General features: G+C 37.0%; 1 protein-coding gene and 1 long non-coding RNA gene across 2 annotated transcripts; one reads left to right on the top strand and one right to left on the bottom strand.

Annotated features, from left to right (window-relative positions):
• The first annotated feature begins 703 nt into the window (after nucleotides 1–703).
• Nucleotides 704–3,194, top strand: LOC104445772 (laccase-14). Its single transcript, XM_039314021.1, is given in 7 exon segments — nucleotides 704–711; nucleotides 806–1,047; nucleotides 1,168–1,293; nucleotides 1,569–2,160; nucleotides 2,363–2,712; nucleotides 2,878–2,916; nucleotides 2,919–3,194. Coding segments are annotated over 7 exon segments (1,455 nt in total). The 3' UTR covers nucleotides 3,017–3,194.
• A 608-nt stretch (nucleotides 3,195–3,802) lies between these two features.
• On the bottom strand, nucleotides 3,803–7,487 carry LOC120293832. The gene is made up of 2 exons (XR_005551571.1): nucleotides 7,356–7,487; nucleotides 3,803–4,629 (listed from the first exon to the last, which is right to left on the bottom strand). It is a non-coding gene; the product is annotated as an uncharacterized LOC120293832 (long non-coding RNA).
• Nucleotides 7,488–11,720: the final 4,233 nt, after the last annotated feature.

Below are 11,720 nucleotides of genomic sequence, written 5' to 3'. Positions count from 1 at the left end.
CTTCTGGATCGAGTGATTAGTACAAGTTCCATTTTGTATCAGGGAGAGAGAGGGACCATGGGAACATTTCTAGGGTTCGCGGTCACTGCGACCCTGCTCTTCTGCATGGCTCAAGGCGAAGTCCTCTTCTATGATTTTGTGGTGAGTAGGAGCATCCCCTTAGTGAACATTTAGTGACTACTCAAAGCATTTGATTGTTAACCAGTTTTAGCTTCTTTCAAAGGCATTATAGTTTACCACGATCCCATCAGTGTATTCAACACAAGAATCTCCTTATTTACAATGATCTTTACATCTAAATCTCTTAGCTAATTAAATCTTGGAGTACGCTTGAGGCCGAGCACTACAGCATTCAAATACCAAACTAGATGCAATTTTTTTTGAAGATTTCAACTTCTTGAGAGTTTAGTAATAATCTGGTAATATCTACGGTTGTATGATTTATGCATTTTACTCTTTTGGGAGGTGGTTTCCAACCCCGTACGGAGTCTTGATTCATGAGAAAGTTCAGCTACAGGCCTTGTATCAATTTAATAGGGCAAATTATTTTATGGGTATGATGGTTCAAGATTCATACGATGATTTTTGTTGCAGGTAAATGAGACACCTATTGAGATGCTATGTGAGACAAATCGGAGTGTAATAACCGTGAACGGTCTATTTCCTGGGCCAGAGATCCGTGCTCACAAGGGCGACATTGTTTATGTTAATGTCACCAACTTAGGACCTTATGGAATCACTATTCCTAGTAATAATACAACCATCTCTCTCTCTCTCTCCCTCTTAATACTATACACACATGCAGGCATGGAGTGAGACAAATACGGTATCCTTGGTCTGATGGCTCGGAATATGTCACGCAATGCCCCATCCCTACAAACTCAAGCTTCCTTCAGAAAATCAAACTCACCGAGGAAGAGGGCACGTTGTGGAGGCACGCCCACAGCGACTGGTCACGTGCCACAATACATGGTCCTATAATCATTTTGCCAGTCAACGACACCAACTACCCTTATGAGTTTGACGACCAACACACAATCGTGATATGTATGCTACTTTCAACTAACTTAACTCTCAAGAATAAGTTTTTCACTCAATCAAACACATACGCATAGAAATAATAGTTTGCATTGTTTTTCTTAAACAAAATTATTTTTTGGCATGCAGCTGAATGGTATTCAAGAGATACGAAGGACATAATCGATGAGGCTCTTGCATCTGGAGGTGATCCAGACTTGTCCGTGGCTTATACCATCAATGGTCAACTAGGAGATAGTTATTCATGCTCTAATGGTACTAATTCTAGTGTGTGTGTGTGTGTGTGTGTGTGTGTGTCTATGTCTATATATATATATATAGTGATATATGCTAAAAATATAAAAGAAAAGGTCTTATTGAAAGGTAACGAAATAAAATCTTACTACTCTATAATTAATGAAATGACATCTTTACGAAATTATTATGCCTTAAAATTAATTAATGATGATTGATATATAGTATGAGTAGTTTTAGAATCTCCGTAAGTACTATTTAATATGGTGTGTTTTGTTTTTATTTTTCTTTCGTAGGTTCAGCGTACAATATAACAGTTGTGCAAGGAAAAACGTATCTCCTCCGGATCATCCACTCCGGGTTGAATGAAGAGATGTTCTTTGGCATAGCCGAGCACAATCTCACTGTGGTTGGAATGGATGGAGCTTATTTAAAGCCGCTTAATACTGAGTACCTCATGATAACTCCCGGTCAAACGATGGATGTTTTGGTCTCGGCAAACCAAGCCCTCGGTCGTTACTATATGGTTTTCAGTCCGTTCGTGGACACAACTGCCCCGTCCAACGAAAATGTTACGAGAGGAATATTCCAATACAACGGCACTTATAACCACTCAGAGACTCCCGTGTTACCTGAACTTCCAGGTTTTACCAATAAGAGTGACGCTGGAAACTTTACTATTCAGTTGAGGAGTTTGAATAGCGAAGAACATCCATCCACGGTTCCAGCCAACATCACAAGAAACATTACAATCACAGTGTCCGTGAATCAGCAACCTTGTCCTGCTAATCAAACGTGTACCGGTCCAGACGGCTCTATGCATTCAGCAAGCTTGAACAACATAAGTTTTTTAGCTCCCTCGATTAGCATTCTCCAAGCATACTACAAGTACGTAAATCGTTCGACCTGCAAAATTTGATACTATTTGTTCAGATTGAATATCTTTTTCAAATTGATAGAGTTGATTCGGGTTGAAACATTCTTCCATTCAAACCGATTTAACTGGCTAAAACCTCTGTTGTCCTAAAGCAAAGGCATAATTCAACATTTAAATGTGTCTAATGACATTATATTTGTCTGGTGTGTGCAGCAATCTTCTAGGAGTCTACAATGAAACTTTTCCAGATGAACCACCTTTCATGTTTGACTACACTGGGAATGTATCGGCCTTAGGGGAAGCTGCCAACGTGAGTACCGAAGTGTTGATGATTAACTATAATGAGGAGGTTGAAATAAGATTCCAAGGGACCAATTTGGGAGCAGCAGAGAATCACCCAATGCATTTACATGGCTATAGCTTTTATGTTGTTGGGATGGGTGATGGAAATTTCAGCGACTCCTATGTATCGGATTATAATCTAGTGGATCCGCCCTATGTTAACACCGTCGGACTCCCCAAAAATGGGTGGACATCGATCAGATTCAAAGCCGATAATCCAGGTACTATAATTTCATCGGTAGAAATGCACGAAAACATATCGTTTTTGTTTGCAAATGAATAGCATCTATTATCATGTATCTACCATTTTGGCATTAGTTTTGCGTGAATTCAGTCTTGTATATGAACGCATAATTGACTGTCTATTCTTTGACGGGTGGCTGCAGGAGTGTGGTTCATGCACTGTCATTTAGAACGCCATGCGAGCTGGGAATGGACACAGTCCTCATCGTCGGAGACGGGAAGCTAAAGCATCAGAAGGTGTATCCGCCGCCCAGTTACATGCCTCCTTGTACCGTGTCTTAATCTGGATGTTGTTTGCTTTGAGTTCATTGGTAGTGCAAAGGGCTATAGACATCCCAATGGGAATAAATCATCTATATTTTGTACTGAATTATGCACTTTTGCATCATTCTAAAAGGTTTCAATTGTAACACATATTTGGAATCCAAGAAGTTATTTGATTCAAAATATTGTATTTTCGTTTGATAAAATGATTCAAATATATTTTTGTACATTTCCAACCTTGACTCCAAATTTAATCGATTGACCAAAATTCTCAACGATGTTGACTAAAAGTATCATTTACTATCCAATCTTAATAAGTTCGTCAAACATAAAGTGGCATAATTATATCACTTTAACATGTAAGAGAACATAAGTGAGAACTACCATCATAGCCAAAAATGCTTGCCAACTTGCAAGTTTGACAAGGAAAAAGTGAATACTAGCGGAGCCGATTAATGGCTGGATTAGTTATCCATTAAATTACCTCGCCTTGCCAACCAAGGATGATAATAAATTTTAGCTAGTCGGAATTATCTATTTTGTGAATTAATTACTGCAATTTTTCAAGATATCTATCTATTTGATATTATTATCATGGTGCTTTCTTACTGCGTAATTAAACATTAGGAGTTTGTTAACATCTAAACCTTGACTAAATATTTGAGATTAATTTGCTTAGAAAATTATGGACAAATTTGCCCAAAAAAATGATTTATTTGAGATTAATTTGCATAGAAAATTATGGACAAATTTGCCCCCAAAAAATGGTTTTCGCATGACGTAGGTATTAATATTATTTACATCTATTGAGTTTTGTTTTCTATTTTTCCTACCTTATTTTTTGATAATTAAAAAAAAAAAATTAGCCCACAGGGGCTGGGCGTGCCCCTTATTCTTTCTGTTTCCTTCCCTTCTCTGCAACTCACGCGCGCAGAGGTCGTCGACGGGTGCGCGGAGGACGATCGATGGCAGAGAGAGGGGAGTAGGCCAGCAACGGATGGGACACGCCTTCAATGCTGAGATGAGACGCTGGTTCGGCCAAGGGGGAGGCTGGTTGGCATGCCAAGGACCGGCGCCCGAAGCCTCCGTCGTTCAGGTCGTATAAGTTCCGACCCCGGCTATGTCATATGCTTTCTAGCTGTTAAGCCCCGGTTTGTCCCATGCCGTTTGTCCCGGTCTTCGATTGAGGTCCCGTTTCAGCTGCTGCTCGTTGCCCAGGAGGTCCCACGCCAAGTGCTCGATGAAACGCCTAAGCTAGATGCGCGTTCGTGTCCTTCGTCTAAGGCCGAGACTTGCTGTGTTTCGTTCGTGCCTGTACTGAGGTCGGGTCTCGCTTGTCCATTGTCTGTTGATTTCGGCATGAGTTCGATAGTTTGTTAAGCCTGACATTTGCAGAGGGGCCTTCAAGAAGAAGACCGCACGAAGAAAAAAAAAGAGAAGAAACAAGGAAAAGATAAAAGAAAAGAGAAAGGGAAAAGTCAAAAATGGGAGTAAGAAGGAAAAGACAAAAGATAAAGAGCACCTACTGCTTTTAAGTGAAGTGGGAGGCTGACGTTGTTGAAGGATAGTTTGTTCAGGAGAGAATTTGACTTACTCATATTTGGATTGATAGGCTTTCGCCTTTTTCTGCTCTGATACCAAGATAAAAATAGAGATGTAGAAAATAGAGAATAGAGAAGATATAAGAATTGTATATTTTAATTTTTGAATTATGTATTACAATAAGTGATGACTCTTATATACATATACTTAGCAAGAATCTTAGGAGATATACATTGACAATATAATTAGTAACCTCCGGTGAAAGTATTTGAATCAATCTCAAATATTTTGATTGTGCTCTAGTTCTTGTGAGAGATGGAGATAACATTATCAATCTCAGATTGCTTATCATGTGGATATTTTGATTATGCTCCGATTCTAGTGCGAGTTGAAGATAAGTTTAATTTCGACGCGAGCTAGAATAATTGCAGTGAATTAGGTCAACATAAGACTATAATGAAAAAGTGACTGAGCTAAACTCTTAATAATTTCCATAGTCATTATAAATGGAGTATTTAACTATAGAAAACACTTGATGGAATCAAAATCACTTATATAAATATAGAGTGAGGCCGCTTTTATAAGAATTATTGGCAATAATCTTTTAGAGCACTTATGAATGAACTAAGCATGCGCATGGCCTACTAGCACAAATCACATTGAACGATAATATTTGTGGGAGTGTAATGTGATTAGAGAAAATTATAATTCATAAAACGAAATTCTTAGTTCATAGAAGTTTCAAACTTTACCAATGATTTATGAATTATATATAATTTTTTTCTTGGTCCGATTTATAACCTAACAATTACTAGTTCCAATGCATTACACTTTGACAACCCATCATTATTCTGTTTTTTTTCTTTTCAAAACTTTTGAAAAATTTGGGGGTTGTTAGATATTTCAATAGTGTAGAAATATTTAAAAGCAAGAGCTTTTATAGAAGTTACAAAAAAAAAATGTTTTTATAATATTTTTTATCGTCAATAATTTGTAATGATTTTTGTCCATCACTGATCTATAGTGGCATTGTAATGGTTTTGTAACATTTGATTTATTTTTCAATAAATCTTTCATTATTTTATCACGACTTATAACGGTCATCATTGTTATAATTACCAATTGATTTATAGTGATTGCTTAGTGGCTTAATATAAAATGAGACTTCAAACCACAATTTAAAAAAAAAAAAAAAAAAAAAAAAAGATACATAGAATCAAAAGAGAATTTTCCTTCCCTTCTCATATCTTTAATTTATTTGCTCAATGAGACATATAACATTGTTTCTATTTCTTTTATTATTTTGAATGGGAGAAAGAAGAAAGTTTGTTATATTTTAAGAGGATAGTCCTCGAGTCTATTGCATTGGGTTTCATACTTCGAATGATGGAATTTTCCTTAAGCTTGCACGCATAAGACATTTTATCTTATTTTTTTCCATCCTTTTCAACAAATTTCCAAGGAATCTTATATTTCATATTATATAAATTTATCCAACACTTCATGCATCAACGTAAACAAATCATTAGGGGATCTTTAGTAACGTGTTGAAAAACTTGTGTTCAAAATTTTTGACAAGTGACATATAGTATAACCTACACAGCCAATAGCAACCGATTTATCATATAAAAGGGCTCGTCTACTATTATTTTAGTATCACTCTGCAATAATAAATGAAATTCGTGCGCTATTTTCCTGCCCGAAACTGTCCTCCTCATGCAATCAATTGGACATATCTTTGATCATATCCACGCATTTAAACGTCTGAATGTACACAAATCATGACAATGACAACTAATCAACTGGCAATTACTTATTTCTTTATACCACGTGCAATTTTTTTCTTTGAGAAATATATGTCTAAATTATATGCTGCGGCATTGTGCAATGTGAACACACCAAACTATGTTGGACTGCATCGGGTTTGCCAAGGAAACAAGAGGCATCCCTCAAAATGTGTGCCGCTTCCGGAAATAATAAAATACTTTCCTTGGTAAGAGGTCGAGCAAAAAAGAAAATCAGGGTTTAGGGTTTAATGTTTTAGGGGCAATACAAAAGGAGCTTTGTCTGTTTAAAATTCATACTCTCCATATTGCCACATTTTAATTTGTCAATGCCCAGACATTTATTAGTGTAAATTGTCGTTATCAGAGACCAAGTCAGATCTACAATTCTGACTTGATTAATATATAAACTTATATTTAAGAGTGGGACAGTTACTGATCGTATGTTTTTGCATGTTTACAGTGTTAAGATGTTAATACATGGTAGTGGAGCAAGTGGAAGATTTGGGTGTGCCCAAGAAGAGTGAAAAAAAGAAAAGTTTGAGGATATGAAAAATGGATTGACAAAAGAAGTGTAATCTTATGTGAAATTATAAATCGAGTAAGTGCACATGGAATAAACAACATATTTGCTCAAAACGCACAAGACGTCGATCTAATCGGGGAAAATGAAAAATGAAAAACGATAAATTAATTACTTAAGCCCTTTTGAATGATGCTGAAATCGATAATATTGCCAGCATGTCGATTTGGATGAAGATGAATATCCTAACAATAAGACATTTATGAATGTGGGTGCATCGAATTTATATCCAAGGCACAATCCATTGCAGACTCTACGTGAGATTTATGTGGTTGAGAAGCCACGGTGCGCATTATTGGCTTGTTTATTTGGGCGATGAGCAAGTTGGATAAGCTGCACATATGGGTTCTCCATGTGCGCACATCAGTTAAGGACATATCAATTGGACCAAACAATATGAATAAGTGGAGATAGAATAGCCCGGTGGAAAACAATACGAAGAGCTTACCTTCTGTTGCCATAAGATGCAAAATGGTGGATGGAGATGTGCCTACCCAAGACCTCATATAAACGAGAGTGCGAGGTGACTGAGAAGCCTGATCTACCATGATAGAAGTAGGAGAAGAAGAGTTGAAGAAGATCTGCACTTCATTGCATTTAATCACACTAAGAAAACAAAGTAGTACATGTACATCCCTTTGGGAACATCGTACTAGAAAGTACACTGTACTTTTCCTCACCTTCAAGATGGGTCCTCAAGATCTTTTTGTTTAGTACACTGATCATGGTTAGCTTATGGTCAACATACCTCAAATTTAGGGTTTGTCTTCTAGGTTGACTTTAAGAACAATCCTCCGCTGGTTGTTTCCTTTTCAGCAATTTCTCCTTTTGTTAGGAAACTAATTTATTTTTGCGGAATAACATAATATTGTTGGCCTTTTAAACTTATCACATTGGTGATGGTCCAACAAAATCTCATAGATATAATTTATAATTATATTTCTTATTATTAACAATTAGTAAAGTGTAATGTTTATTGAGATTTTGAATCAAATTAGATTTATTTCTACCTTCATCTCTGTTTAGCTCTAATTCCACTGACGTCAGCAAACATTGTCTAATTGTTATGCCCATATATTTGTTTATTAAAACACCCATATCTAATTTTTTGTTTATGTTTTATGGCCCAAAAAAAAAATGGTTGGATGGAACTACTACAGAATATGATTTTCTTTTTCGTGGCTAAGATGACGTGGATTTTTTTAGTAAAAGGCGAATATCTCAATTAATTAAGTCAGATTATACTATACTAAATACCTGTCACGGATATATACGTGGACGATGACAAATTAAATAGAATAAGGTCCCTTTTTTTTTAAATTAATGACGTGCGTTGCATGTATAAAGTTAGGAAACTAATTTATTATTTCCGGAAGCGGCATACATTACGGGGATTCCTCTTGTTTCTTTGTAAAAATTGATGCGGTCCCAATTAATTGGGTGTGTCCACGTTGCATGGCACTACAGCTGATACTTTTAGATATATTTTTAAATAATGCACGTGGTATAAACTAATAAAAATTCAGTAGCAAATATTTATCAATTCTCATGATATAACATTATATCGAATTGATGGCATAAGAAGGACATTCTGGGGCAGGAAAATGGTGCGAGTTTCATTGAATATTGCAGAGTAATATTTAAGTGAGAGTAGACAAGTCCTCATAATTAATAAATCAATTCGAAGTTTGAACAAGGAATATGGTTGGTGAGAATTCGACTTTCATATTTTTGGCATCGCAATTGTTTATAATTTGTATCCTCCACAGGCCACAATAGCCATGGTTTTGAGGCTAAACAAAAATCACGTCTATTTCACAAAAAAATAAATGATTTCAAAATTATTTCTCTAAAAATAATCACTTTTTTTCGGTTACAAAAATAAGTGATTGAAAAATATTTTTATTTTCCACGAAAATATTTAGACATGATTGAAATATTTTAATTGATTAATTATTTCAAGAGATGAGTTATAGAAAAATATTTTTCCAATCATTTATTTTTACAAAATAAGTCGAGGCAAAGGTCCATAAAAATTCTCTAAACAATATACACAAGACGGGTGGAAAATCTTGATGCAATGATCTGAAATAAACTATATTTCTGATCAACTGCAAGAGATAGTTTCGAATAATTCAAGATCAGAAGAATGAACTATATTTCTGATTAACGCCCTCGAGGGCAAGACTTTTCGTTCCCAAATCTCGGCATTTCCGGCGTATTTCCTTTCGGTTCAAACCGTTCGTTCCCGAGGATCTCGGCTCGGAGATATCGCGAGGCGGTCGACTGAAGTTCGATTCGTCTCGAACTGGCCTTCGCGCCGCCATCTTCGAGCCGAGTAGGGGTTTATGACTGAAATTCATCCCCATGAACCTCTTGGCACTGCCCTGTTTTGGTAATAGAATAGCCAAGCGAGTTTTCTCTGATTCTTGAGTTTATTGTGTCCAGCTGAGTCAATTTGTTTGATGTTGAGCGTTTCCCTGTGTTCACTCGGGTCTAGGTCTGGGTTCGAGTCCTAAGAAGTGGCCAGCGTCGTTCTCCTCACTTCTTGCCTACTACTGTGCTCGATGAAACGCTTGAACGAAAACTGTGTAAACCTGTCTCTGTGCTATGCATTCCAGCCGACTACCATGTGTTTGTGATAATGCCTAAGCGAAGCTGTGTCCTTGTTCGAAGAGGGTCTTTCAAATCAAAACATCTAATTTTTTAGAAAAGTCATAACTTTTGACTTTAGTTCATTCAGTCCGCGTCTGTTTACCTAAGATTTGAGTTTATGGCCATGCATTTTTGCTGTTTGAAAATCGAATGTGTTAGTTTGTAAATCCATGGGCGTTCTCCTTTTACTGGAAAAAGTGTGTGCAAATATTCATGAGAGAAGAAGTTAGCATTGAAATGGCCGTGAGTCGTGAGCTTGGCTTGGTAGGTTTAACGAGATTTGGGTTTTTGGTTGAATGAGAGAGGTTCAGGCTCAAAGAGATTCTAGGCCTTAGTTTTAGACGTAGGCGGGAGCTCTTCGGTAAGAGTCCAGGAGAGAGAGAGATAGAGAGAGAGCTTGAGCGAGACTGGAGAGCTCGAGAGAACGGAGGGCGAGCCAGAGGGTGAGAGTGAGAACGAGAGAGCGTTTCGGCATTTCTTGAGATCCGCCCGTTACTCATCATCCAAACCGGATAAGCCTTCCGAACCGTAGGTGCCCCGTTTTAGGAGGTGTCGGACCGGAGCTCGCGACCGACCAGTTTGCGCGAGCTTTGGTTCCACTGGTCCTTCATTGATTTGTTGTGCATTTTGGTATGTTTCGATAGGAACTTAGGGCTGTGTTTGAGTCTCGACCGCGTCAAAAATCTCTCGTTCGAGTCGCGCATGCCAACTGTTTGCAGGGATGCTTGAATGAAGTCCGAGTATCTTAGTTGGTCTTGACCGAGCCTTATCGTCCTTGAGTTCATACCCATTTTAAATTTGATGTGATCTGTCTCTGAGTTGGTTTGGAATGTTGTTTGTGTGTCGATGATTGTTGCTTGGTCCAAGCAATAGCCCTGGGCGAGCTTGGTTCCTCCCTTTAGCTGGTGCATCCTATGCCTTTGATGAAATGTCAAAATGGGATTTGGAAATGGTTTCTGCGAGGTTCGTTGCTGTGATATTGTCTTTGTTCGAATTTGAGTCCCTTCCATCGTGTTGTTTGCTTTCGCCGGAGTTTTGGTCATACGAAAATTTAGAGTTCAAAAATCTAATCTTTAGCCGGAAGCATTCCGGCAACGGTGATGATGTCCGGCCAACTAGCGGCCGATGGAAGTTCGGCGTTGGAAGGATCGCCGGTTGTTCCGAGCTGCGTTGTTGTTTGGCTGAGTTTCGATGAGGCCATGTTTTGGGGGAGAGAAGACTTCGGGCGTGCAGTGGGGATGCACGTGGGGAGAAGAAGACCAAAGGGGAGGAAGAATAATAGAAAAAACAAAAAAAACAAAAGAAAAAGTAAAAAAAAAAGTGCAGCAAAGAGAAAGAAAAAAAAAATAAGGAAAAAGGGAGCAATCGCAAAGAGAAGTTGGCTTCGGGAATGAGGAGTGCAAAAGATGGAGCAGCAGAAAAAGACAAAGCAGGGATAAGACAAAAAGAGAAAAAAGGAAAGGAAAATATATATTTAAAAAAATTCCGACGTGGGTAGGACCTGGGGTCGGATCGGATCAGCGGGCTGGATTGGGTTTACTGTCTGAACCCGTTTTTCCTGAATATAATAATATTGTATTAAAAATATATTAAAAATTCAAAAAAATTCAAAAAAATAGAAAATTTCGAAAAATAATCAAAATTTAAAAAATTTCCGTAAATTCAAAACCTTAGAAAAAAATTAAAAATTTCGACCTTTTTAAAAAAAAATTAAAAAATTTCAAAAAATATTGAAAATTCGAGTTTTTTTAAAGATAATAATTAAAAAATTGAAAAAAATTAGAAAATTAAAGAAAAAAAAAATGTCAGAAAATTCAGAATATCATTTGAAAAATTTTAAAAATGAACTTTCCGAGCTATTTTCTTAAAAAGTGGGAGTTTCTTAACTCTAAAGTGTGATAAAATTTGAGTAAGCCCTTAGGGCTCTATCTTAGGGTTTCAATTGTCTTCAACAACAATTACTCTTGTTTGCATGCTTTTGCTGTTTTAATCCCTTTATTCCAGTTAATATTAGCATTTATCTTCTCCTTAATGTTAAAAATTTGCTCTCTCATGTAATTTATTTAAACGCTTTCCTTGGTTGCTAACTGTTATTTTAATGATCGTGTACTTGCATGATCACCTCACATGTTAGTGGATTGGTCTAAAATTAATCCGA

The sequence above is a fragment of the Eucalyptus grandis genome, chromosome 5, assembly GCF_016545825.1.
Source record: "Eucalyptus grandis isolate ANBG69807.140 chromosome 5, ASM1654582v1, whole genome shotgun sequence".
In the NCBI taxonomy this organism is placed as follows: domain Eukaryota; kingdom Viridiplantae; phylum Streptophyta; class Magnoliopsida; order Myrtales; family Myrtaceae; genus Eucalyptus; species Eucalyptus grandis.
The sequence above is the reverse complement of the archived record's forward strand: the minus strand, read 5'-3'. Positions and strand labels throughout refer to the sequence as shown.